We start from the raw sequence: 27,693 nt of genomic DNA on the forward strand, positions 1-27,693 counted from the left end.
GTCTGATAATATAGAAGATCAAAATCGCAGTGTCACAATCATACAAGATTTTAAAAAAAAAAAAAAAAACACACACACACACACTTCCATACATGTGTGTATATGCTATGATTGGGATAAATGAGGCTCTATATGTGACCAAAGTAAAGTACCAGTGGTGGTGAGAAATCTGTCCTCAGGCTTTTGTGATTCAGTTAAAGTGCTTTTTATGGACCCATGCATTCATTTGCACAAACAACTATCAATGGCTGGCTTAGCCTGTTGGAATTAATTCATAGAAAGTACCTTTTTCCTATTTATTTGATTGCATGGGTTGTAATTTTCTTCATTTCTTAATGTTATTCATTGTGTAATAACACTTTGAAGTAAGGGCACATATCAAACATTCAATCAGTCCTTGCATATGATTTCGTCACAAACTCATTGATTAGAAAGTATAAAATCGAGCCCTTGCATTAATCTACCAAAAGTTCATATTAATTAGTGGAATAAATACAACTCAACTCTTTTACAGCTAGTACTATATCATTTCAAGTTATATTAATTTTCTCTTAATAATAACATATTAAGAACTATAACAGCTTGTCTATAACGAGAATCAAATACGTGATATTGTTTATAACGTCAATCGTGAGATTGACATTTTCAAATCATGCAACAAGCCAAACATCATATTTCAGTCGATTTCATAATGAAGATTGAAGAGATCGCTATTGCTTCCAACAACAACAATGTGAAAACTCGGTGAAATCAAAGGGAAACAATTTTTTTTCCCTTGAAAACTTTCATATTTCCCCAACTTATCAAATATATATAAAGGGTAGGAGTGGTGGGGAGTAAAGAATAGTTCCCTAATCTCAAATAACAGTATCCTCACCACTCCCAACTCTTCAACTTTCTTATATATATAGGGTTAATTAGCAATATTCTACAAAAATTGGATAATTTAGATGGGAGGAGTTCAACTAAATTTCCAAGTTATAAATTAAGTTTTTCATTCATTCACATATTTGTAACCCTTATTTTTTTTTTTTTTCATGTGGTATTGTTTGGTAAACAAATTTGAGCATGCTCCTAACGATATATAAAGGCGACTTTAGGTACCTTTTGATGTGATGTAAATGACATTTGAAAGTGGGATTTGAGTAAAGTGAATGGAAATATATGTGGTGGGGGACAAATCAATACGTGAAGGGATGCCTTGTATAGTTTCAATGCTAAAAATCGATTAAATCAACTGATCAAGTACATAATGACATCAAATTAAATTACTTATAATAAAAAAATATGATTATTTTTTTTGAGCTCATATGTATGATCGAATTTAATCATTGATTAATCAATAAAAAAATATATGATTGAATTAGAATGAGTTCGTAGATAAAAAAATTCAAACCAAAGTTCGGAAACGAAGCTATTAAATTTAAACTATAAGGGTTTCTATTTTGATATTGAGATATTTAATTTTTTTAAGGAAAAGTTATCTACAATTAATTTTCAGATTTTCTTTGTCTCTAAAAATCCAATTAAAAGATTTTGTTTCCTATTAAGAACTCAATCCATCAAAATTTTATTCCAAAATTAGTCTCATTTCATCGAAATCTAATAGATTTTGTCATAATTATTATCGATGGATAAACTTTAAAATTTTTACTTTTGACTAAAAATAATTTTATTTTATTGAAAATTATTTTCAACTAAAAAGTAATTATATTATAACTTAAAACATGAAGCAAAATTTTAATATAATTACGTAAAAATTTAATTATATGTACTCAAAACCTGCCTGCAACGATTAAATATAATTTATTATTATTTTGTATTGGAATGAAAATTGCCACATTAATGAGCACTGGTATTTAGGGAAGAAAATATTATAATTAAATAATTGTTTTAGACAACGGCATGTTTTTGGATAGAAAATTTTGATTTTTATATATTATTAAACTTGAGTTTTACAAGATTTCGAATCTGAGACCAAATAATCTCCATTTTCGTAGCTAAAAAAATATCAAAAATCTCAAAGGTTATTTCTCTTGACAAAAACTTGTGTGAGACGGTCTCACGGGTCATATTTTGTGAGACGGATCTTTATTTGGATAATCCATGAAAAAGTATTACTTTTTATACTAAGAGTATTACTTTTTATTATGAATATAGGTAGGGTTGACCCGTCTCACAGATTATGATCCGTTAGACGGTCTAACATGAGACCTACTCATTTCTTTTTCGCTACGATCTTATGAGATTGCAGTGAATTTCATGATGTAATGGCGATATATATATATATATATATATATATATATATATATATATATAATTTGGAAAATTAATATGGTAATTAGCAGAGTTATATATATATATATATATATATATATATATATATATATATATATATATATATAAAATACAGCTTTTTTTATCTCTGTTTTATTTTTTAAATAAATAAATAATTTTAAAAAAAAACTAATTTCACCTTGTTTACTTCGATTTAATTATACCAATAATAAAATTTTACTGGTGAATATAATACAAAGAAATTTAACTGCCGCTCATTGATTTTATGTTTTTTTTTAATTTAAGAAATAATACGTTCTATAAAATTTATGAAGGACTGATATTTATATAATTAAACCAAATATTTTCTTTATTTTTTTTTCAGAGTAAATATTTTCTTTATTTAAGAAGGGAACATGGGCTGATTTTACATTCTGGTTCCCAAAGCCGCTTAAAATTCACGATCAACGAGAAGTTGTAACAGATCCCTATGTGTAATTTTCTATCCTTTTCTGACTACATTTATTGTTAATTCTTCTTAATTCAGTGAATATCAAATTCCAATAAAATCGGTTGCCATTCATTTTTTAAAGAAGGAATGATTTTGGTTGGATATTTTTTTACGACCCAACAAAAAAAAGTACTCTCCAAATATAAATAATTATTTTTCCTCTTAAGAACTCAATCCATCAAAATTTTATTCCAAAATTAGTCTCATTTCATCGAAATCTAATATATGTTTCATAATTGTATTATTATCGATGGATATACTTGAAAATTTATAATTTTGACTAAAAATAATTTAATTGTATTGAAAATTATTTTTCAACTAAAAATTAATTATATTATAACTTAAAACATGAAGCAAAATTTTGATATAATTACATAGAAATTTAATTATATGTACTCAAAACCTGCCTGCAACGATTAAATATAATTTATTATTATTTTGTATATGAATGAAAATATCCACATTAATGAGCACTGGTATTTAGGGAAGAAAATATCATCATTATTTTTTATTGATATGAAAAAATAATTGTTTTAGACAACGGCATGTTTTTGGATAGAAAATCTTGATATTTATATATTATTAAACTTGAGTCCAAATAACCTGCCACACGTCTTGTACAAGATTTCGAGTCTGATACCAAATAATCACCATTTTCGTAGCTAAAAAAATATCGAAAATCTCAAAGGTTATTTTTCTTTCGCTACGATCTTATATATATAATTTGGTAAATTAATATGGTAATTAGCAGAGTAATAAAATATCATAAATTAGTAAGATGTGAACTCAATATATTATATCAGATTTATTAATTATGTGTTCGAATCATCCACCGAAAGATTCTTGAGTAATAAATAGATTTGTTAGAGTCTGTTTGCGTACAAGTCGGTTAAATAAGCATTAATTACATTATATATATATATATATATATATATTTCGGATATCATATAAATATAAAGCCTCTTTGTGAACGCTTCTCCTAATTTTAAATGTCGTCGCATATGGAGAATCTGCATGGGAGGAAGAAACTTACAATGGGTCGTCGCAAGATTGAAATTAAAAAAATACAGAAAAAAGCAAGCTTGCAAGTCACGTTCACCAAAAGACGAACAGGGCTATTCAAAAAGGCCAGTGAATTATGCATTCTGTGCGGTTCGGAACTCTCCATTATCGTACAATCTCCGGCAAAGAAGTTTTACGCATTCCACTGCCCATCTGCGGAATCCATGCGCCACAGATTCGATATGGGAGATGGTTTTATTACTGATTATACCAGCCGTATAGATGATGCTAGAACTGAGTACGAGGAGGCTGTTAGAATGTTAGAAGAAAAGAAGAAAGAAGTGATTGGTACTGCAATGAATCGTGAAATCAAGGAGCGTGAATTCTGGTGGGATCAGCAAATTGAGGGGATGGATATGCAAGAACTTGAGGGATATTTGGAAAGTTTAGAAACTTTGAGGAAGAATATTTCGTGCAGAATTGAGGGTTCAATAAAAAAAATATGTGATTGAATTAGAATGAGTTCGTAGCAAAAAAATTCAAACCGAAGTTCGGAAACGAAGCTATTAAATTTAAAGTATAATATGTTTATTTTTCTATCCTTTTCTGACTACATTTGTTGTTAATTCTTCTTAATTCAGTGAATATCAAATTCCAATAAAATCGGTTGCCATTCATTTTTGAAGGAAGGAATGATTTTGGTTTTGGATTTTTTTTTTACAAAAATATTGGATAAAGTAACAGGGAAAATTAATTTATACGTTTTTATTATTAGTTAATTTATTGATTGTATTTTTTTTGTTTTTGTTTTTAATTTAGTGTTGATATGACATCGAATACTTTAGTAATATATGATGTCATATCAACAATATTCAATAACACGTCATCATTTTTCGTTGTTAAATCAATATTTCAGTAAAAGAATGATTAAATTTGAAAGAAAAAATGTAATTTAGTGGACTAAGATATAAATGCATAACTTCAAGTAAAATCACCCGTCTTTTTCATGTCGTTGTTCCTTATGATAATTCGTACACTGTAGGTAATGCTCGCGGATTTATGATAATTCATAGAATATTGATACGAAATACTTTATCCAATAATTCAACTTTATAAAAATGTATAATCTAATTGATTTTTCGAAGAATATTTTTTTTGTTTACTCAACTATATTTAAATCTAGTTGGTCTTCAGTTATAGTTCGATAGATTCACTATGTGAAAAATGACATTTTACTTCGCCAGGCGTTACTTCGGCAAAAATAAATTACGAAGTAATATATTACCAATAACTTCATTAATAACACAAGCGAAGTAAAATAATATATTTTACTTCGGATGTTTAAAAACACGGGCTTCACTGTATTTTTTTTATATATTTTACTTCGGCATATCAATTTTGATGAAGTAAAAAATAATGAAAATACGGCTTAGTGAAGTAAAAAGATTAAAACATGCGACGGATTTTTTAAACCGTCGCCAAATTTTAAATCGGCGACGGTTTAATTTAAACCGTCGCTAATTTTAGCGACGGTCAAATAAAAACCGTCGCATATTTAAAACTAGCGACTGTTTTTTAAAAACTGTCGCTATATTTAGCGACGGTTGTTATTTGACCGTCGCTAAAAGTAGCGACAGGTTAAAGTCAACCGTCGCCGATTATAAATTTGGCGACGGTTAAAAGAACACCGTCGTCATTTTCAAAAAAATTCCACCCCGGATATATTTTTCTCCTTTTTAACCGTCGCCGATTTAAAATGTTGCGACGGTTTTTACTAAAACCGTCGCCATTTTCAAAAAAATTCAATCCCGCCTATTTTTCCCTCTATTTTCTTCCACCACTCTCTATAAATACATACAAATTCTCTCCAATTTCTTCCACTTCATTTCACAACAATTAAAATTTTTTCTCACTTACACAATTTTACAACTTCACAACACTTAAAATTTTTATCACTTACACGATTTTACAATTTCACAACACTTAAAATTTTTATTTCTTACATAATTTTACCATTTTAACATACTTAAAATTTTTATCTTTTACACGATTGCACCAATTCATAACACAGATTTATTAAATTTTTTATATTTTACCGCACCAATTCATAACACAGATTTATTAATTTTTTTTTAATTTACCTAACATATTAGCGACGGAACTCATATGAACCCCGTCGCTAAGTAGCGACGGTTTTTTTATAAATTCTGTCGCACACGAGCGACGGTATTTAACTTTACTTCTGTCGCAAAATAGCGACGGTTTGAACATGAATTCCGTCGCAAAATAGCGACGGTTTTGAACATGAATTCCGTCACTAAATAATAATTAAGATGAAGTTATATGATATACTACTTCATTATTCACTATAATCGATGAAGTAAAACACATTTATTACTTCGACACGGGTCCAATTCTGGACCGGTTTTTCTCCCAAAACCGACCAAAAGACTTCGGTATTTTCAATACTACAACTTCGGGTATTATGCGAAGTAAAAGGTACATCTATTACTTCACGTCCATATACTTCGGCACTTAAGTACCCTATTACTTCAGATATTATCTGAAGTAAAAAGTGATTTTTGGCATAGTGATTTAGATATTAGTTAAGCTTTAAACAAATTTTGTCTTGTAATACTCTCAATTTAGCTTATATTCTGTTCAGTTCGGTTCAGTTTATTAAATCACCAAAACTTAATTGATCAAACACAACTTTTTTAAAGATTTTCGATTGAATATTTACGAAAATTTATAAATTTGAACGACGATTTGATTTAAATGAAGTTTAACATATTTATTACCTCGAGAAATTGTGGTGCTTGCAACCGAAAAGGACAATATATTTTAGACATGTCTCTCATATAAAATAAGTAGATCGTGTTGATAATTTTTCGATCCACATCTTTGAATTAATCTGACAAAAAACTGGCAAGCTTATCGGACCGATTCGCCCGTCACTAAAATAGGTATATTGGATTGATAATTTCTCGAAACAATATATATCATTAATATAATTTTTCGGCCTCGTGATTAAGCTTTAGTGAAGATATTATTCTTACTACGAATGTAAAATGACCATTATTGAGCTAAGTATATGAAGTTCATAGTTGATTCCGTATTAAAAAAGTAAAACAATGACACACAAAATAGCAAGAACCGCGACGGTATTGCGGCTGCATGACGTTCGAACGATGGTGACAAAAGCTTGATACCCGACTATGTTTTGGGTTAAGAATTTGTTTATTCTTAACGTTTTAGGATGTGTAATAAAATATGTTTACAGAAGTCCACTTTCACAACATGACGCAAGAGATTACATCAGCATTGGCAATTAGGCCAAAACTCTTGCCTTAGGGGCATCTCCTCTCTCAGATTCTATGTAATTTAGAGACTTCATGACCTGCTTAAAGTCCAACTCATGTGTCGTGCATTTTGATAGTTGATTGTTTTTAAAATATCATATTCAGCTCATGCTCATGTACCACTATTGATTATGAGTCGTAACTCATGTCCATGCACCGTCACTCATAGAATATCTCACATCTGGAAAGTGATTTAATTCTCTCGCCTCTCCCAATACTTGAACTCAGGAGCTCCAGGCTTAAGTACCTAAATTCTTAAAGTATCATACTGGATCAAGTTACGACTCAAGACAAATAATGATGAATGAGCATGAGCTAAGTCTCTAGTTGAGTCAGTCTACGATCATGTTCGTTACACAAATATTTTGTTGTGTAATTTTGTACCTAGGCTTCTAAAACTTGATTAAGAAAAATATGGTAAGAGACAAAAAGCAAGAGTACGTTGCGATATAAATGTAAAATTTATGGCGCTGGCAAGTCAAAACAATTTTGATTATTATGACTTTCGATAATTGAATTTCCAATTTTATATAACCATATAATTACTAAAATAATAAAAATAATTGACTTATGAAACCAAACTATATATAATATTACGAGAAAACGTGGACTTTTAACTGGGGATAAAATGTTGTATTTATTCAATGCCAATCATCCATGACCTGTTTGGGTATTCACTAAACGTCATCAATGACGACAGAAATTGTAAATTCAGCCTTGGTATTGTACATCTCACTTGATTACATACATTGAACTTTATAATCTTTGAATTTAAATATATTACTTAGCAATTATAATATTATATACATATATATATTGTATAATAATCATTTGACTATCTAATATTGATCGGTCACCATCTTATTATTTTCAGAAATTAACTATTTTGGAAAGGAAATAACCAGTGCTTAGGAAAAGATCTATCTTTAATTTATTAGAAATGAGATTTTCTTATGTCTGAAAATTAAAATAAATATCTGTTTAAGATTTTGAAAGTTAAGATAAAAATAAGTACTCGTTTGAGAAAAAAATAATTTAATTTGTTATAGAGCAAAAACTTGTGTGAGACGGTCTCACATGTCGTATTTGTGAGACATATCTCTTAGTTGGATCATCCATGAAAAATTATTACTTTTTATGCTAAGAGTATTACTCTTTATTGTGAATATGTAGTAGGATTGATCCTGTCTCACAGATTATGATCCGTGAGACGGTCTCACATGAGACACAGTCTTGTTATAGTGATTAAATGATATAGAGAAACTAGGTGGAAATGAAAATTTTGTCTCATTGCTTAAAATTGAGAAAGATAAAATTAATAATTCATGCTGTTATTTTAGTGTACTAAATTGTTTTTTTTTTTCAATTTAGTCTGTTTATCATCTGAGTTTTGAAGCTATATCACAAATAATTTAGTGACATCGAAAAATGATGATATGATATGTACATTGATGTCGTGGCGTCGAACATTAATGATGTATGTGATGTGATAAAAAATGAATAGAAGTAAAAAAAATATATATTATTAAACTAAAATTGTTAATCGAGTGATAAGTTAACAACAAATGAAAAAAGTAATTTCGCCTTCAACAAAAAAATTAAATTTTAGCTGTGAGTGGTGAGTCCGCTATTTCGATTTATTATTAGTTATTAATATTATTTACTACTAATTAATTTTTTTTTATTAAAGTATGTTGTCGTATTTAATCTCATTCTCGAACACTCTCCCTATATATAATACAAACTGATCAGCTCCATTCCAGAGGAAGATGAATCGGTAGTTCCCCAAACGACAAAAATAGAAAGAAAAAACTAACAGCCGCAATATAGATTTCTGCTGCAATTCTTTTGTAGTGAATAGAAGGAAAAAAGAGAGAAATGGGCGAGTCTAATATCGATAAATCGATGTCTCAGAAGAACATGAAGAAGAGAAACGATAACATTTCTTTTCGTTCGATTTTCATGCATGCCGATGCTTGGGATATGGTTCTGATGAGTTTCGGGTTGTTGGGTTCTTTCGGCGATGGAGTCTCCATGCCTGTCATGCTTTTAGTCACCAGTAAACTTATGAACAGTTTCGGAAACTCTGCGGATTCGCTCTCCAATGGCGATTTTACTCACTCCGTCAACAAGGTTGGTTGCCACCCCCTGGCCCGTCGAGTGTCGAAAAAATCTTTCGTACTGTGAATCTGTGATAATAAGAAAGTATTTTGCTGCCCGAAAATTTTGTAACTTCCGTAATTGATAATTAACCTTACTGGCTTGTGCTGCTGTCCCCGCCGGTTTGTTGCGGAGAAAAGTATTTCCTCCTTTTGTTTTGGGTTCTTGGCTGGAGTTCTTGATCTTGGTGGGAAGGTGGATTTTACCTCCTGTTTTTTGTTCGGTTTTTAGTGTATATTATGTGCATGTATAGGTTTTACCAAGGGGACAGGGGTGGACGAAGATTTTTGTGTCGCCTATGTGTTTTTCATACAGATTCTCTACTGTATGCTGGGAGCGAGAGATGGAACATATATACCGATATACGTCAAAATAATTTATCTTCACAGTGACATTAGTTTCACTAGTGTGTATGTATGTGGCTAAGCTGACAATTTCTTGACTCTTTCCTGGATTTTATGTATATTTCAGAATTCATTGGTTCTTTGCTACATGGCTTGCGGGCAATGGGTTGCTTGTTTTCTCGGTAAGCGTGTTTCCAATTTCAGAACAGGAGAAATCTGAATCAGCGTGTAAGATTTCCACTAAACTCGATTAATTATCTGAGTTGAATGATTAATTCCCTTTTTTTCAGAGGGGTATTGTTGGACAAGAACAGCGGAGAGACAAGCTTCAAGATTGAGAACGAGGTATTTGAAGGCTGTAATGAGGCAAGATGTTGGATACTTCGATTTGCACGTCACCAGCACGGCGGAGGTTATCCAAAGTGTCTCCAGTGACAGTTTAGTAATTCAAGATGCTATTAGCGAAAAGGTTGATTCATACACATATATGGAATTAGTTTTTGTCGCTAGAAGCTCGATTCGTCGTAGTTGTTTTAGGCATTTTAATGATCTTTTGATCGATTTCACCAACAGGTTCCGGTTTTCTTGATGAACCTATCCACATTCCTCGGTTCCTACGTGGTGGCTTTCGCGCTGTTGTGGAGGCTAGCAATCGTCGGGTTCCCGTTCATCATATTGCTCGTCATACCAGGCTTGATGTATGGAAGGGCTCTCATGAGCATTGCGAGGAAAATCAGGGACGAGTACAACAAAGCGGGCGTGATAGTGGAGCAGGCTGTTTCTTCGGTGCGAACGGTTTATTCCTTCGTGGGGGAGAGCAAGACAATCGCCGCGTATTCGGCTGCTCTACAAGGGACTGTGAGATTAGGACTCAGGCAAGGGTTGGCTAAAGGTTTGGCTATCGGGAGTAATGGTGTGGTGTTTGCTATTTGGTCTTTCATGGCTTATTATGGCAGCAGATTGGTTATGTACCATGGTGCAGAAGGTGGCACCGTTTTCGCAGTCGGAGCAGCAATCGCTATCGGTGGCCTGTGAGTATTATCATCGCAAATATATATAATCGGAACCACTCTTCACTAGTTGAATGTTCTTGTTCTTCGTATTTCAACTCATTTTTGAAGTAAACGGAAACTATTTTCTTTCATTTCAATGGACAGATCATTAGGTTCAGGTTTATCCAACGTCAAGTATTTTTCTGAGGCAAGTGCTGCAGGGGAGCGAGTAAGGGCAGTCATCAAGCGAGTGCCCAAGATAGACTCGGACAGTATGGAAGGTCAAGTGCTACAAAACGTGTTTGGAGAGGTCGAATTCAAGCATGTCTCGTTCGCTTACCCCTCGAGGCCGGATAGTATAATTTTCGAAGACTTCAACTTGAAATTCCCGGCAGGGAAGGCGATGGCATTGGTTGGAGGGAGCGGGTCAGGGAAGTCAACGGTGATCGCGCTTTTACAAAGATTTTACGACCCACTCAGTGGCGAAATTCTAGTCGATGGAGTGGCCATCGACAAGTTGCAACTCAAGTGGTTAAGGTCGCAAATGGGGTTGGTTAGTCAAGAGCCAGCACTCTTCGCCACAACCATTAAAGAAAACATACTTTTTGGGAAGGAGAATGCATCGACGGAGGAGGTTGTGGAGGCAGCCAAAGCTTCAAATGCTCATAACTTCATTACTCAGCTGCCTCAGGGTTATGATACCCAGGTTTGGACTGACTTTTTTTTTAAATATAAAAATCATAATTTTTGTAGTAAAATTAGTAGTTTTTATCCTAAAATAAATTAAAGAGTCATGTGCCAAAACTTTTATGGTAGCCCTTGTGTTTTTTTTATGATGTTACAATCGTCGAGAGACACTGTTCTTATACTGCATCTAACGATCCAAAATTATTTGGGTCATTCGTTGATTGAGGATTGAAATTATATGTGCTACTTGTTTTTTCAAGCACCCCACACGCCCATTATTGGAAAGTTTTTCATGCGAATGACATGTAGGTCTTTTAGGAATAATTTTGAGACCTACTTGTATTTGATTTTCGTGCATTTTTCCCTTTAGCAATAATGGTTAATTGGTTAACCTAAAAGGAATACAAAGAATTGAGCCCTCCAGTTTCTTTAAAAAAAAAATAACAATATATGGATCACATTATGGAGACTATTTCCTTGAATGTTTGGGTTGAATATTATGTTTAATAAATAATGTCACATTATTACATTAATAATGCTCCCTGATTTATTAATTAGCAGGACCATTATTCATAATTAGATACCTTCTCTACATAAGTTCAGCCTCAAATTTGATTCTTTATGGAAATCTAGAATGCCTATATCTCTACATAAATCACATCTGTGTTCCTTAATTAGATTATAGACAGTTGACTTCTTTTGATTTTGAATTTTGATGACGATAATTTTAAACAAATTGTCTATGAATCAAAAAGGACGAAACAATGTACTAATTGGTAGTATTTTTTGGTAGCAAAATCTGGTACCTACTACTTGTTTAAATAGAGCTGAAACTTGTGACATGGAATTGCAGGTTGGCGAAAGAGGAGTACAAATGTCCGGAGGGCAGAAACAGAGAATTGCAATAGCCAGAGCCATCATCAAGGCACCTAAAATCCTCCTCCTCGACGAGGCCACGAGCGCTCTAGATTCCGAATCCGAAAGGGCGGTCCAAGAGGCACTCGACAAGGCCGCAGTTGGCCGCACCACCATCATCATCGCGCACCGCCTCTCCACCATTCGAAACGTTGATCTCATCGCTGTCGTGCAGGATGGACATGTCCAGGAAATCGGTTCACACAATGAGCTCATCCAGGATCCCAGTGGCTTATACACTACACTCATTCGTCTCCAACAAACCAATAAGGCCGAAGATTTTGCAAAAGCTAACCAAAGTCATGTCGGGACAGCATCGATCACCAACACCGATGTTTATAGCATGAGTAGCCGAAGGCTGGCTATGGTAAGCCGGTCTAGTTCAGCCAATTCTGGAGCACTTAACCACGGGGAAGACTTGGGCTTGGTTACCACTGAACAAGTTTTCTCTAAGCCCTCATTTAGAAGATTGCTAGCCATGAATTTGCCAGAGTGGAAGCAAGCGACATTAGGGTGCACAGGGGCCATCTTGTTTGGTGCCATTCAGCCATTATATGCATTCGCAATGGGATCAATGATATCCGTATATTTTCTACCGGATCATAGTGTAATCAAGGAGAAGACGAAGATATACGCTTTGAGTTTTATGGGGCTCGCTGTTTTCTCTCTTTTGATCAACATTTGCCAGCATTACAATTTTGCAGCAATGGGGGAGAATCTGACTAAGAGGATTAGAGAAAGAATGCTGTCAAAGATGCTCACATTCGAAATCGGGTGGTTCGATAAAGACGAGAATGCTACCGGTGCTGTTTGCTCTCGACTAGCCAAAGATGCCAATGTGGTTAGTTGATAAATAACTGTAATTTTTTATGTTGATTTTACTTATTCCGAATTTTAAACATTTTGTATTCGCATTGATCTGTAGGTGAGGTCTCTAGTGGGTGACAGAATGGCTCTTTTGATCCAAACCTGTTCAGCAGTGATCATCGCTTGCACAATGGGACTTGCCATCGCATGGAAGCTTGCATTAGTAATGATTGCCGTGCAACCCTTGATTATAATTTGCTTCTATTTAAAGAGAGTCTTGCTCAGAAACATGTCTGTAAAGGCCATGAAATCCCAGGAAGAAAGTAGCAAGCTCGCAGCAGAAGCGGTCTCCAATCTCCGAACCGTAACAGCTTTCTCCTCCCAGTCTCGGATTCTTCAAATGCTCGAGAAAGCACAAGAAGGGCCACAAAAGGAGAGTCTACGTCAGTCATGGTTTGCTGGACTTGGGCTCGGGATGTCCCAAAGCCTCATGACTTGCACTTGGGCGTTGGATTTTTGGTACGGCGGAAAACTCATAGCAGAAGGATCCCTTGGAGCAGAAGCATTGTTCCAGACTTTCATGATCTTGGTGAGCACAGGCCGTGTTATAGCTGATGCTGGAACGATGACCAATGATCTCGCGAAAGGCGCAGATGCTGTTGGATCAGTTTTCGCTGTGTTGGACCGATATTCATTGATTGAACCTGAAGATCCGGATGGTTACAAGGCTGACAAGCTAACAGGGCATATTGAGCTAGAAGATGTCGATTTCGCCTACCCTGCCCGGCCTAACACGATCATTTTCAAAAGTTTCTCGATCGAGATCGAGCCAGGGAAATCAACAGCGTTGGTCGGGCAAAGTGGCTCTGGAAAATCAACCATCATAGGCCTGATCGAAAGATTCTACGACCCTTCAAAAGGTACCGTGAAAATCGATGGACGAGACATCAAGTCATACCACCTAAGATCACTAAGAAACCACATTGCCCTGGTCAGCCAAGAACCAACACTATTCTCAGGCACCATACGACAAAACATCACGTACGGAGCATCGGAAGACATCGACGAGGTCGAGGTCATCGAGGCAGCGAAGGTCGCAAATGCCCACGACTTCATCTCGGGGCTGAAAGATGGGTACGACACCTGCTGCGGCGACAGAGGGCTGCAACTATCCGGAGGCCAGAAGCAACGGATCGCCATAGCACGCGCCATCTTGAAAAATCCAGTGATCTTGCTGCTGGATGAGGCTACTAGCGCGCTGGATACACATTCAGAGAAGGTGGTGCAAGATGCACTAGAGAGAGTCATGGTGGGGAGGACTAGTGTTGTGGTGGCACACAGGCTAAGCACCATACAGAATTGCAACAGCATTGCTGTTTTGGACAAGGGGAAAGTGGTGGAAAAGGGGACACATTCTTCTTTGCTTAGTAGAGGGCCAAATGGAGCTTATTATGCTCTTGTTAATCTACAGAGAACACCCTCCAATAGTACTCAGATAGGGAGCTAATTGTGTGTGTTTATTCAATCCAGTTGCAATATTTTACTATCTGAAACTAATTTGTACTAGTTTACCGCCCTATGTAAATGTTCATTAAGAAAAAAATTCAATCTTTGTTACTGGTTAATATATATCGAGTTATCATTTCTTTTTAGATTACAAAACTACCAAAATATATTTTCACAAAATGTCTATATGTATAACTTCAGTGTATATGTATTACTCTATTCAAGACCAAATAGTTAAGATAAAAATTTGTGTGAGACGGTCTCACGGGTCGTATTTTGTGAGACGGACCTCTTATTTGGGTTATCAATGAAAAAATATTATTTTTAATGCTAAGAGTATTACTTTTTATTGTGAATATCGGTAGGGTTGACCCGTCTCAGAAGTAAAGATCCGTTATTAAAACTTAATATTTAGTTTAGTACAATGAAAATTTTAAAAACAAAAATAAATTATTTAAAAATTAGAAATAACTACATTGCCCAAGATTTTTGATTTGTTCATACTTTTTTTTTATTAGAATTTGAAAATGCATACAATATCTAGATAATTGAATTATTATTCAGATTTGGTTTCTATTGTAATTCAGATTTGGTTAGCCCATATGCCCAACTATTTATCGGCTATTTGGCTTAGCCTGCCTCCTTCCCACACTTTACAAAAGAAATCAAGATTACATCTCTCAAAACTTGGCAACAGAAACTTTTCGCTCCTCTCTTTCTTTCTCCGGTACATCTACGTTCGTTTTCTCAAACTTCACGCTTCTTGTTACTTAACGTTTGGAAGATACGAGGTTGGCAGAAGAGTGGGAAGATTTCGAGTTTCAGTTTAATCCAGATACTTGAAGTGATTCACCGATTTTCGATTTCTTGGTTGGTTGAGATTAGATCTGTTCAGGGCTTCCCAGTTCCCCCTTTTTCCCAAGGTAGGCGGCTTCGCTGGTTGGTGATTTTCTGGGTTTTGAAATGGCGTTTGTATATATTAGTCGTTGATTAGTTTGCTAGTTGCTAATGGGAATCTGGTGTTTTGTAGAAAGATATGAAGCGATTGCGGGATGACGTGTGCGTGAACCCGCAAGTTAAGCGGCCATGTGGCTCTTCTGATCGCGGAGAATCGTAAGTTTTTTGCAGTTCCTGCGCATCGAGGAGTGTTTTGTTTATTTTGTTTTATTTTTGGGATTTTCAACATTAACGTTGTTGTCTTGAGGCCGTGGTTCTATATTTCTCGCGAAAAAAAGTTGCCGTTGGCGTTGAGAAATGGACTCTTTTAATCTAATCTTGATTTCTACTAGTGACGTGTTTCATTCGATAAAGGTGAATTGGATAGTTTTATAGGCCCCTCCTTGTAAGCATCTGGGAAAGGTGAATTGGAGAAGAAAGAGGAATTGATACACGGTTAATGTGAATAGGGTCTCTTGAGTTTTGTTTTCCCGTGCCTTCAGGGTTGCGATGGCTAGAACTTTTGGATCTTTGTGCCGGCGTGCTTTTGAATTGCTTTCATCTCTTTCCTCGTGTTTTTTGGGTATTTTGAAGAGGGATAAACAGCCAATTACTAACTTTTTGGCAGGGGTCTAAATGTTAAATTTGCATAAAATAGTCTTGAAGAATGTGAGGAGATCATATAGCTCTTATTGATGTTTTTCATGCAAGATGCACACTGTGTTGTCTTACTGAACTTAAGTTGTTCTGAAATGAGTTTGATCATTATTCATCACTTGAATTCATATTTCCACTTTGGAAAAAAAAAGGAATGGGCTACCACATGGACCAGTTGCAGTTGGAGGCGGAGGAGAGAATAGTGCCGGTGGTACTGGAGGTAGTGGAACTGGTACAAGTGCTGCTGCTGCCAGTACACAAAAACTCACAGCTAATGATGCATTGACTTATTTGAAGATAGTCAAGGACATGTTTTTAGATCAAAGAGAAAAGTATGATCGGTTTCTTGGTGCCATGAAAGATTTCAAGGCTGAAAGGTAAACTGTTTCGTGCGATTGGTTTTGCCTTCAGGAAATGGGATGAATATTTCACTGTAATTCTTTGCTGTTTGTTTTTGGCAGAATTGATACTGCTGGTGTCATAACAAGGGTAAAAGAATTATTTAAAGGTTATCCTAATCTAATACTGGGATTTAACGCATTCTTACCTAAGGGCTATGAAATTACTCTAACTGATGAGAAAGAAGCTCCATCGAAAAGGATAGTGGAATTTGAAGATGCCATCAGTTTTGTAAATAAGATTAAGGTGGAGTTTCTGGTTAATTTTTTACTACTAGCAGGTAATTTATTTTCCAAGTAAACTTACTATTATAATACGTCTTGGGTTCTGTTACCTGCAGAAACGTTTTCAAAACGACGATCATGTCTATAAATCGTTCCTAGCCATCTTGAATATGTATAGGAAGGAACATAAGGGTATAGCTGAGGTCCACCAAGAGGTATGGATGCTTCCTGGAATTATTATCGACATTCACTTTTTTGTTCATTCTGATAATTTATTTTATATTATATTTAAGTGCAGGTTGCAGCACTTTTTCAAGACCAACCAGATCTTCTCGACGAGTTTTCTAGATTTTTGCCAGATACTTCTGCCTCAGCATCAGCTCCACATACACATACTACAATGACACAATCTCGCATTGATAAGGTTTAATTCTCCATGTTTATGTTTACCATACATCATTATCATAATAATCGTTTCCCGCTGAAAGTTGTCTGTTCTCCAAATTTTCAGCAACTTCCACGTCAGAATAGGATTAATGGTTCCCATGGAGAACACGATCCAAGTTTTGATCGTCCAGATGTTGATGATGATAAAACAGTTTTGAAGTTGCACGCTGAGAATAAGCAGCATTCTGAAAGTGAAAGCAGGGACGAGAGAAGCCATGATCAAGATGCTAGAGATCCTGGCAATGAAAACAATGGAGACATTAGCATGCATCGGCTTTGTGATGAGAGTAAATGTGCGCAGAAAGCGGAAGACTCTGGGGGCAACTCAAATTTACCCGCCAATGAGGATAAGGATGCTTTGAAAAGTGAGCAAACAGTCTGTTGGTTTTCTTTTCTTTCTCTTTTTTGGTGGTAATAAGGAAAACTATGTCATGTTCACTTTCATGTGAATGTCCATCATTTCATATTAAGTCTTGGGTGTTGGACGTTTTTTTTTTAATTTACAGCAAGTAATTGCAGGCTTCTATATGTTAGATCAAAATATAAACTTATCACCCGCACCCAATGGAGAAATTAGATATAATGAGCCGGATCCCTCTACATCTCTAACTGTCTTTGTAGACCTGTCTATATTCCTTATTTGCATGTTCCACTAGGCAGCATGTTTGTTAACATTTGTTTATGTTTGATGTTGCCAGGTATATACTGTCACGAGTTTACCTTTTGTGAAAAGGTTAAAGAGAGGTTACACAGTGCAAAAGATTACCAGGCATTTTTGAAATGCCTTCACATTTACAGTACTGAAATTATTACAAGAAAGGAACTTCAGGGTTTGGTATGAACGTCATGCTATATGTTAGTGTTGTTTACCAATTTCTTTGAAACCATCGTCCCAACTTTCAAATTGGTATTTTCTTTGAGAACCACATTGCTCTACTGTTGTGCATTTCTGGGTTGTTTCATATTTGATTTTCTTTCATTTAAGTTGAGATTTGTTGTTTCGTAATCGATTGACAGAAGTTCCATCTCTAAGTTGGCCTTCTTCATTTGCCTTTATAATCAGATTATTCTGATAAATGGTTCAGTTTGAGTTTGTATAAAATTTGATAAGAACATGAATATGTGTACGTTTATTTGGCTCTTATACGAGATTTTGCAGGTTGCCGATTTAATTGGGAATTATCCCGATCTTATGGAGGGTTTCTGTGAATTTTTGGAGCGCTGTGAGCGAATAGGTAGTTTATAATCTTCCTTCGGTAAAGTTATGTATTTTATGAAACTGTTTACAATCCTTAAATCTTACTGTTTGCCATATTTTGCAGATGGATTTCTGGCTGGTGTGATGGGCAAAAGTATGCTATTCCCCTTCATTTTAGTTCAATCCTGCAGTTTGTATGACCATAAGTTTCGTTCGCGGCTCTTTGGGTATTTTAATTTGACCGATCTTTTTACTAAGAGCAGAAGCATTATGGACTGAAGGACATTCTTTGAAAGCCTTGAGAATAGAGGAGAAAAGCAATGGACAAAAGCATGAATTGGAAGGAAGGAAAGAGGACAGGGAAAATTTAAAATACTTCAGAAAGTCCATTCAGGAGCTTGACCTATCTAACTGTAAAAGTTGCACTCCTAGCTATCGACTTCTTCCTAAGGATGTAAGAACCTTATATTGTCCGTCACATCTATGTATTGATCTGATGACTTTTAGTTGATGAGATGCTTTATGTTTGCGCTTTTTCTTAAAATTTGTGGTCACCAAACATGAATGATGTATGTTTTTTCATTTCTCTATCCAGTGTCTGTTACCTTCAGCTAGTCAGAGATCAGAGCTTGATACTCGAGTTTTAAATAATCGATGGGTGTCTGTGACATCTGGTAGTGAGGATTACTCATTTAAACACATGCGAAGGAACCAGTATGAAGAAACCCTGTTTAGATGTGAAGATGACAGGTACCTATCCTTCTCAATTTCTGCTCTTCCCACTCAAGTGTGTTTGCATGGCAATTCATGTTTAGTGTTTAAAAAGGATAGACCTTGGTGTTGTCATAATGGTATTGAAAGTCACATGACTAATGTAGGTTTCTGGATAATATAAAGAGAGTGATGAAAGCAAGCTATTTTGTCATAGTGTCTATCATATTTTTAACTGCTATTTATTTATCGTAATTAGATTTGCTGCTTTCTCAATTCCTAAATTTCTCAGGCTTTTTCCAAGTGCTTATATCGATCTTAATTGGAAACCTGTTTTTTATTAATATTTTAGATTTGAGCTTGACATGTTGCTGGAATCGGTCAGTTCAACTGCCAAGCGAGTGGAAGAACTCCTGAACAGTATTAACAATAATTCAATTGGTTCAGATAGTCGCATAATTGTTGAGGACCATCTCACAGGTTCTTCATTTCAGATGCTTTGTTTTTATAAATTTGTTGGAAGCTATTTTTCTCTTCTTTTATTTGATATAGAGATATTTATGGATAAGTGAGTTCTTTCTTTTATCTCATACAGTTTTGAATCTAAGATGCATTGAACGGCTATATGGTGAGCATGGCCTTGACGTGATGGATATTTTGCGTAAAAATGCAACTCTTGCATTGCCCGTTATCCTGACCCGTCTTAAACAGAAGCAGGAGGAATGGACCTGGTGTCAATTGGATTTTAACAAAGTTTGGGCTGAAATTTGTTCTAAGAACCAATATAAGTCTCTTGATCATCAAGGCTTCTATTTCAAGCAAATAGATTCCAAGACCTTGAGCGCAAAATGTAAGCTGAGCACCAATACCACATTATATCACAGATTTAACTATGAATGTGTCTGGAATGTGCTGGTTTTTGAATAACTTTGTAGTATCCTGGAAGTTACCGTTTGTTATAGTAACGGTATCGAGGGAGTTACCATTTTCTGCAGCATGATGTCTGTCATCATCTGATAATCATCCACTGCCTCATCGACAGTTGGTTCTGCCAGCTTTGTCACCCAAGTAATTGTTTGTCTGCTTCTTTCTTTTGGATCGTGTTTATCATGATATGTGTATACATGTTAATTATATATCTACATTATTCTGAAAATATAGCATTCCAATTATTGGCATCAGGTTTTAGATGGCTGGTCAGCGCTATTCGCCATTGAAACTGAATATGAGATATCATTGTTGAATTATGGTTATCATCTGGTTCTCACTTTATCTTGTCATCTTTTCACACACAGCGTTAGTGTCGGAAATCAAGGATAAGAAGCAGAAAGAGGATGATATGTCTTTTGGTATTGCTGCTGAAAGCAAACACGTGATCTTTCCAAAACTTGAATTTGAAAATACTGATACTGAAATTCACGAAGACATCTATAAGATAATTAAGTATTCTTCTAAAGAAGTCTGCTCAACAAAAGAGCAATTTAACAGAGTTTTGACTTTCTGGACAACTTTCCTTGAGCCGATGCTGGGTGTCACCTCTCGGCCCGATGGTTCAGAGGCTGTTGAAGATGATAGTACCTCTAATCATCGAACAGTGACAAACATGTTAGAAAGTGAAGAAAGCCCCAGCGCCAATGCCACTTCTACAAACTTGAAGCAATCAAAACCTTATTTTATTGGTGATTCTAATGCTTCAACCCAACAGATGAATCACAGATGGAAAGGGTTCACGTATGCGGATGTTGTGGCTAAAGATGGACTAACTGTGGCCTCCAATGGCAGCTTACCAAACACTGTTGTACTGTTTAATACAGAACTGGGCCCTAATGATGGTATGTATGTACCAGAATTATGATGATGTTCTGTTGTTGATCTGTGAGGTTTAGCATGCATTTTGAGGTTATTTACTCTGGATGACTGATGATAGCACTTTTTCAATGAAAACTTTTCTTTACATTTGTCGTTGTTTCTTTTTCATAGTTATGAAATTTTTTCTTGAAATTGAAGGGCATGGGGTAAATTCTTTGCTAGAAAACAATGATGCCATCAAAGAAAGCCGTGGATCCAAGACCAGGACAAAAGATATACTCTCCCCTGAGGTATGCGTTTATGTTTTCATTGCTCTCTCTCAGTGACAGTATGACTGTAGTGTGGCAAGAAGGTTGGTGGAGGGGCTGTTACTCTCTGTAGCAGTTAATTTATCTAGTCTATTTTTGCCTAAATTAGAATCTTCATGTTTCCTTGTGTGCGCAGGGCGTAAGCACATTGAGGTCGAATCAATCTATCAATGGAAAGTTTTCAGAAGGATCCAGATTTGGTGGACAAGCTGAGGACTCTGTTGATCATCGTAAGATTGAGAAAGAAGGTGAGCTGTCGCCTAATGGCGATTTTGAAGACAATTCTGGATCCTATCAGAATGTCGGTTCACAAGCTAAGAATAATTTTAGCATTGAAACAAGGTGTCATGATGATCTCTCTTCAGATGCTGCTGGTAAGAATGATGCAGATCTTGAGGACAAGGACAATGAAAATTCTTTTGAGGCTGCTGACAATGTGTTCAGGGGTGAGTCTGCAGCACTTGAGTGTCCACAGGAAGAGCAGAAGGAAGAGGAAGATGGAGAGAAACACAACCTTGATGGTAAACCCTCTAGTGAAGGTGAGGCTGAGGATACAATAGATGCTCACGATATTGCAGGAGATGGCTCGTCTCTGCCCCTGTCAGAACGTTTTCTACTGACTCTTAAACCCCTCTCAAAGCATATTGCTGCTCATTTTGTAGGTGATGAAACAAAGGATCAAAGAGTTTTTTATGGAAATGACACCTATTATGTGCTTTTTAGGCTACATCAGGTAAAGTTATTCTTGTTTTTTATATTCCATTAATCTGGCTGTGCTCCTGATTGTTTCGTAAATCAACTTCCCACGTATCAATATCTACTTTCATGAGGTAAAATTGTAGGTAGGTTCAAAGGATAGGTTTTTAATTTCTTCATTTTAATGATACTGATGTTTTTTGTGCTTGCAGACATTATATGAGAGAATGTTTTCAGCCAAGGTTAACTCTCTCAGCAGTGAATCCAATTCGAGAACTACTAATGACATGAATTTGGACCCATATGCGAGGTTTGTTAGAGGTGTAATTAATTTCTTAACATTTTTGCAGTTATATAATTTCCTACTGATCTAGCTTAAGCATATATGATGTAGTTTCATGGATGCTCTATTTAGTTTACTCGGTGGATCTTCTGATAACACAAAATTTGAAGATGATTGTCGATCGCTGATTGGGAACCAGTCTTATGTTCTCTTTACTTTGGATAAGTTGATATATAAGTTGGTCAAACAGGTATATTTGTCCTGCTAATTTTGTTCCTTCCCTGCGGCTGGCTTCAGTTTCACTAGATTTCTGAGTTGTGTGTTTCTTCTGCAGCTACAAACAGTTTTAAGTGAAGAGGTGGATTGTAAGCTCCTTTTTTTGTATGAATATGAAAAGTCTAGGAAACAAGAGAAGTGTGATGATTCAGTTTATTACGAAAATGTTCATGTTCTTCTGCACAAGGAAAACATATATCGGTTTGAATGTGTAGGTTTCCTCTTATCTAATCAGGTTTTTCTATCTGTTTATTATTCCATTAATCTGGATGGCAAACTTTTTCCATACTTGTAGACATCTTTCCCTACCCGTTTGTCCATACAATTGGTGGATGACGGAAGTGATAAATCTGGAGTTATTCAAGTTTCAGAGGATCCTAATTTTACTGCCTACCTTCAGAATGGCTTTCGGTTTTTGGAGAAAAGTAGTCATCAACCATGATGCTGAAGAGGTACAGCCATTTGCTTTAATCAACTCATTTAATGGCCCTCATTGTTTAATAAAAAAGGTACAAATGTATGGATTTGACACTCTTGACAGAATCTTCAAAAGGAAATAAATTCATCCGGGGGTTGTGGCACAACACACTAGACAACAGAGTACCCTTCAATCCTCTGGGCATGATTTAACGACGTTAGATGCTTGGACCTGGATTTCAGGGTAAATATCGCCAGCAAGGAGTGGCCAAATTTTGTCCTAACTAGTCTTGGACTTCTATTCCTTGTTTGAGTTTTGCTTATTTAGAAGTAAACGTTCTCTGGATTTTTTACCGTAATTAGTCATCCAACATACATTCCTCAATTAAAGAATTGTATCGTTTAGATTGAGTTAGACAATGTCCCAACTTTATGCTTTAAATTTTTGTGTGTATGCATATTATGCCAATATTTTTCTTGCTTGTGCAATAAGGTGCTATGGCGAGCATGATCGATATGGTGGGGTTGGTGACCAGCTCAATTTGAAATATGATTGGTATGGCGAGACAATAAAAATTTGGTTTGTTACTAGTTGACTATATTTAGTGTTGGTGTAACGATAGTTTTGACTCCGTTAAATAAGCAACAAAGCTTGGGTAATTTTACTTACCCAGCATATGGTTATTAATTTGTGTTTAGCAAGAAATAAGGTAGACGTGAACGACGTGTTTCCTTTTTTTATAGTAATGTGTTTTTATTGTACTTTTTCATATGTTTGAAGTTCAGAGAATGATATTAATTCACTAACCACAATCTAGATGGATGCATTTTACCAATGAATCCACCTGTGCTGCTGGAATATGCGCAAGTACGCTAATCTTGATGAATGTTCTCCTCTAGTCATGGCCGCAAAAAAGTTCCAATCAGGAATGGGTTGGAATGTAAGATGGCAGCCTCCTCGTCCAAGGTGCGAATACTTTGTTGCACTTAACTTTATTGCGAGGTTGATTTTTACTTGTCATTTCTTCTGCATTCTGATAATTGTAATTTGTAACCTATGGTATTTGTCAACGGAATCTCTTGCCGTATGAGATTCTTGATTCAGCAGACAGCATTTAAATCTTATCCCACAAAAGTATTACCTTTCTGGTCCTAGAGCAAGTGACTCACTCAGACACACACACAAATGTTGGATAAAAAGTTTAAATCGTCGAAGTATCAGTCCTTTTATTACATTGCAATCCTGCCTAGTGATCAGGAAATGTTATTTCAGGTTTCTTACGAAAAAAGATCATTACAGTTTCACAAGTATTTAGATCGTGAATTGTCTATACTACAAAGTGACCTCTTGTGATGCCATATGACATACATACTTGTCTATGCTTTCTTCCTCGACATCAGTTTGGTGGCGCACTCGAACTGGCCTCTGAAGATGATACTTCCAAGATTTTTTTTCATACCTCTCAACAAGCAAACAACTACAAGGAAGCAGGCAGTTTCTTGGAGCCTGGATGCAAATTGCTCTATATATAGAAATATTGATCCATGAATTATGAAGTTTTTTATTTATTGTATCTGCTTTTGCAGGCGAAATCTTCGTTTATTTCTTCATGTGATGGCTCTTTTTGTTCGCAAACTTCTGTTCTGGCAGTAGAGTTACCGGATAATTTGGCCATAGGGTATAGCATAGAGACTTTGAATATGTACAGAGTTATTCGTTCAAGTATGTGTGTATTTTCGACAAGAAGCTTGCATATATTAAGCTGTTACCGATTGAGACCTAAATCCCTCTTTGTTCTTGTCAAAGGCAGTAGTTTTGAAGTTGACCTGATTCTTTCCATATGAAGAAACTATGTTATTTCAATACAGAGTGCTTGATCGATTTATGACGCCCTTGAGCGTCCCCACATTAATTAGAATGCCAATTATGAATTTAGCTTATCCGAAAACCCAAAGTACCTGGGAGTCCAAAAATATATAAATAGATAAAAGAAGAATATACATCCCTCTTTCTAATTCTTACAACAAACCAACAGCGCAGCTTAAGTGTAACCTGTTCTCCAAGCCTCTCAAATGATGGCCTAGTAACATGCACCTGTTAGAGAGTAGAGGCAATGCCACTTCCATTAAAATCACGGAAGGACCAAGGATAATATAGTTCAAATTATTTATTCAAGTAATATAGTATGAAAATGAGGTGAGACCAGGGGAGCAATATAGAAGATAAATAAAACATCATACGAACCAGAAAAGCAACTTGGCTAAGTAATCCCTTGAAGTGCAGATGGTATCACAAAATTTGGTATTCGCGGGCTTTTGATAGTTCTGTATGCTGGTTGCTGCTGAGTCCACCAAGTAATCTGAAGCAGTTTCCTCTTTGAAAAAAACATGCATTGTATTTTGAGCAAGTTGGTGGATAATTTCCTCCACCTCAGTTGATGAGGGTCTAGATAATTCTGCTACCTGAAATAAAATGATGACACAATTACTTTTGTTGAAATTCAAGATATCTGAACCAAATATAAAAAGATGCATAAAGAAATGCACGAGTTCTTGCTATTTTTTTTTGATAAGAGACCAATAGTTCTTGCTATTACCGTATCTGATTCCAATGACCTTAAATACTCGAGCAGATCATTGTCACTCCTTTTTGTTTGCTCCAGCTGCAGATTTTGTCCTCTCCGTGCATAAAGCTCCTAAAAGCAATTAGTGAGATGACCACAAACATAAATATTAAAGAGCCCTATCATCTACCATGCATAAAGTAATAGCGATATATCGCTACAGCTCATTAATCGATCAAACTGTGCAGATTTTTTTACTAGGAATGAACCGGCAAAAGTAATTTACATGATAAATGGGACAGGCAAAGTGAAAAGTGAAAAATGAAAGATGATGAGGTACATTCTATTTCTTTGGGCGAACAAAACATTTATCCAACACAGACAATATGAAATAATCCACTGTACATTATAAAGATCTTGTACGAGGACATGGGCTTGAAGAACAAAGCAAATCAGCATGCATAAATAAAAAATACGAGGCCAGTGTTATCTTTAGCGACTTGCTATCATTCTCTTTCGACAAATCAAAGGTTACTCAACAAGAACCAGCTAAATATATTTTACTGAGAATATCTCAAAGGTTGCAATTTTGGAAACCTTAACTAAACTGAGTAACTAACAAGTGGCTTAAACAACCTAGTCTCTGTACAGTTATAACTTTAAACAAGGATATGCAGACCAAATTAGTGGTGAAAGCTACAGTCTATCAAAATCAGAGATTTAATAAAAGATGATTTGGAATTCTTGTTCAATTTCAGCAAGGTTAAATAATAATAATAATAATAATAATAATAATCGGCAACAAAAATTGAATCGACAAAAGATATTGCAAGAGAAAAATCGAAACTGCAAACAATAAATCTCTCACCTTCTTTACACCTGATAACTCTGATTCTAATTTCTGGATATAAGTCAATGCTTCTGGGGATAACTTCCCAACATTTTGAAGATTTCTCTTCTCGAATACTTCCCCACACCCTTCAAGTTCACCAACAACACCCTTTTCGCTTTCCTCACCTTCAAACCCCTCCCACCTGACCTCCGAACGGCTATTATCGGCCGTAAAATCTGATCTTTTCAAACTATCTGGGGATCTGTCAAAAATCCTCATCAACGATGTCCTATACTCTGTGTTCCACAATGTATAGCTACAAAGACAAAGATCAATATAAACCAATTCAGTGAATTTCAGCAACCTAATACAACTTCCAGACAAAGCAGATCATGTTATGACGAAAGGCTAGTATATTATCGATTAACATCATTCCACCACTAACTCCCTGAGATAACATATCAACTGTACTGTGAGCGATAGCATATTAGCATTATACAGAATAATTCCCCATAGAACTTTGAAAAATGGTTATACTACGAAAATCTTCTTTACCCCGTGACAATTGACGAGACTATGAGGCGATCAAGTGGTTGCTTCGAAACCCGGATGGTGATGGAAAACTGATCGGAAGGTAAAAGGCCAAGCATGGTAGAAATCGTCTGCTTCATAGAATCCTTGGCAGAATCCGAAACCCCTCTAGATATCATCGAAGTGTCGAGAGGCTCAATTCTTTTCAACATATTCGCGATAACGGAGAATTCACGCCCAAAGCTTAATTTTCTGGTGGAAATGAACTCATCCGAGACTCCTCCCCCGTCGACGCCGGAAATCAGACAGCACATGGTCGCGCGTTTGGGAGCCGAGTTACGGAGAAAGGGGCGGATAAGGAGGTGGCGGGAGAGCGGCGGGAAGTTTGTTTTAGGCAATACATCGGCGGCGCGTGAGGTAAAGATCGCCCTCGACGCTGCTGAGGCTGCCATAGATAGATTTGATTGGTTATCTCACAGCAATCTGTCTCAGCCCAACCACTTATTTTGCCATTGTCACATTCATTTAAATGGCCTTGCATTCTGCTTTAATTACGGATTCACCACCCCGACGTTGACGTCATCACAGGAGAAGATTCTTGGTGTGACGTGTCAATTTCATTTTTATTTACAATTTTTTTTTTGTTAAAAGAAAAAAAATTACAATAAAAAACGAAAATATCAAACTCACAAAATATATTGAATTATATATTTTATAAAATTTTATCTACTCAATTTTATGTTTTTTTAACAAATTGAGAGACTTATTTATAAAATTTCTTTGGAAATAATACAAAAATAAATACATCATTACACACTAATTTACAATTATTGTTTTCAACA

General features: G+C 35.5%; 4 protein-coding genes across 12 annotated transcripts; 3 read left to right on the forward strand and 1 right to left on the reverse strand.

The window, feature by feature from the left end:
* The first annotated feature begins 3,789 nt into the window (after positions 1-3,789).
* Positions 3,790-4,302, forward strand: LOC140805656 (agamous-like MADS-box protein AGL61). Its single transcript, XM_073161912.1, has one exon. It carries the CDS (start codon positions 3,790-3,792, stop codon positions 4,300-4,302), a length of 513 nt encoding a protein of 170 aa, XP_073018013.1.
* A 4,597-nt stretch (positions 4,303-8,899) lies between these two features.
* On the forward strand, positions 8,900-14,684 carry LOC140806294 (ABC transporter B family member 15-like). The gene is made up of 7 exons (XM_073162864.1): positions 8,900-9,285; positions 9,784-9,838; positions 9,947-10,125; positions 10,230-10,687; positions 10,814-11,354; positions 12,189-13,091; positions 13,176-14,684. Exons 1-7 carry the CDS (start codon positions 9,031-9,033, stop codon positions 14,562-14,564), a joined length of 3,780 nt encoding a protein of 1,259 aa, XP_073018965.1. The 5' UTR covers positions 8,900-9,030; the 3' UTR covers positions 14,565-14,684.
* Positions 14,685-15,187: 503 nt separating this feature from the next.
* LOC140806295 (paired amphipathic helix protein Sin3-like 2) lies at positions 15,188-25,020 on the forward strand. Of its 9 annotated transcripts, XM_073162870.1 has the most exons (26): positions 15,189-15,486; positions 15,594-15,676; positions 16,309-16,533; positions 16,618-16,801; positions 16,896-16,994; positions 17,078-17,203; positions 17,291-17,591; positions 17,925-18,061; positions 18,386-18,461; positions 18,549-18,578; positions 18,688-18,878; positions 19,020-19,174; positions 19,488-19,615; positions 19,731-19,985; positions 20,431-20,967; positions 21,143-21,234; positions 21,389-21,791; positions 21,915-21,985; positions 22,161-22,258; positions 22,343-22,481; positions 22,566-22,718; positions 22,803-22,959; positions 23,049-23,168; positions 23,418-23,480; positions 23,743-23,891; positions 24,198-25,020. In XM_073162870.1, the coding sequence occupies exons 2-22, from the start codon at positions 15,600-15,602 to the stop codon at positions 22,947-22,949; spliced, it is 3,624 nt and encodes a 1,207-aa protein (XP_073018971.1). In that variant the 5' UTR covers positions 15,189-15,486; positions 15,594-15,599; the 3' UTR covers positions 22,950-22,959; positions 23,049-23,168; positions 23,418-23,480; positions 23,743-23,891; positions 24,198-25,020. The 9 variants fall into 9 exon arrangements, with proteins under 9 accessions (XP_073018974.1, XP_073018972.1, XP_073018973.1 ...); XM_073162873.1 differs by having other exon boundaries at positions 15,188-15,486; positions 21,389-21,500; positions 21,618-21,791; positions 23,049-23,891; XM_073162867.1 differs by having other exon boundaries at positions 23,049-23,480.
* On the reverse strand, positions 24,799-27,360 carry LOC140806296 (uncharacterized). The gene is made up of 5 exons (XM_073162874.1): positions 26,876-27,360; positions 26,357-26,636; positions 25,522-25,620; positions 25,170-25,387; positions 24,799-25,019 (listed from the first exon to the last, which is right to left on the reverse strand). Exons 1-5 carry the CDS (start codon positions 27,301-27,303, stop codon positions 24,944-24,946), a joined length of 1,101 nt encoding a protein of 366 aa, XP_073018975.1. The 5' UTR covers positions 27,304-27,360; the 3' UTR covers positions 24,799-24,943.
* Positions 27,361-27,693: the final 333 nt, after the last annotated feature.

The sequence above is a fragment of the Primulina eburnea genome, chromosome 11 (genome assembly GCF_022965805.1).
Source record: "Primulina eburnea isolate SZY01 chromosome 11, ASM2296580v1, whole genome shotgun sequence".
Lineage (NCBI taxonomy): Eukaryota > Viridiplantae > Streptophyta > Magnoliopsida > Lamiales > Gesneriaceae > Primulina > Primulina eburnea.

Excerpts from the sequence above, each read along its gene's own strand:
- LOC140805656 (XM_073161912.1), top strand. The coding sequence starts at position 3,790 with ATGGAGAATCTGCATGGGAGGAAGAAACTTACAATGGGTCGTCGCAAG.
- LOC140806294 (XM_073162864.1), top strand. The coding sequence starts at position 9,031 with ATGGGCGAGTCTAATATCGATAAATCGATGTCTCAGAAGAACATGAAG. Across the intron at positions 10,688-10,813 it reads GCAATCGCTATCGGTGGCCT|ATCATTAGGTTCAGGTTTAT; the intron begins GTGAGTATTATC and ends TTCAATGGACAG. Across the intron at positions 13,092-13,175 it reads TAGCCAAAGATGCCAATGTG|GTGAGGTCTCTAGTGGGTGA; the intron begins GTTAGTTGATAA and ends ATTGATCTGTAG.
- LOC140806295 (XM_073162871.1), top strand. The coding sequence starts at position 15,600 with ATGAAGCGATTGCGGGATGACGTGTGCGTGAACCCGCAAGTTAAGCGG. Across the intron at positions 16,802-16,895 it reads GTTTTGTAAATAAGATTAAG|AAACGTTTTCAAAACGACGA; the intron begins GTGGAGTTTCTG and ends TGTTACCTGCAG. Across the intron at positions 20,968-21,142 it reads AGAACTGGGCCCTAATGATG|GGCATGGGGTAAATTCTTTG; the intron begins GTATGTATGTAC and ends TTGAAATTGAAG.
- LOC140806296 (XM_073162874.1), bottom strand. The coding sequence starts at position 27,303 with ATGGCAGCCTCAGCAGCGTCGAGGGCGATCTTTACCTCACGCGCCGCC. Across the intron at positions 25,621-26,356 it reads AGTTATCAGGTGTAAAGAAG|GAGCTTTATGCACGGAGAGG; the intron begins GTGAGAGATTTA and ends AATTGCTTTTAG. Across the intron at positions 25,388-25,521 it reads GGTCATTGGAATCAGATACG|GTAGCAGAATTATCTAGACC; the intron begins GTAATAGCAAGA and ends ATTTTATTTCAG.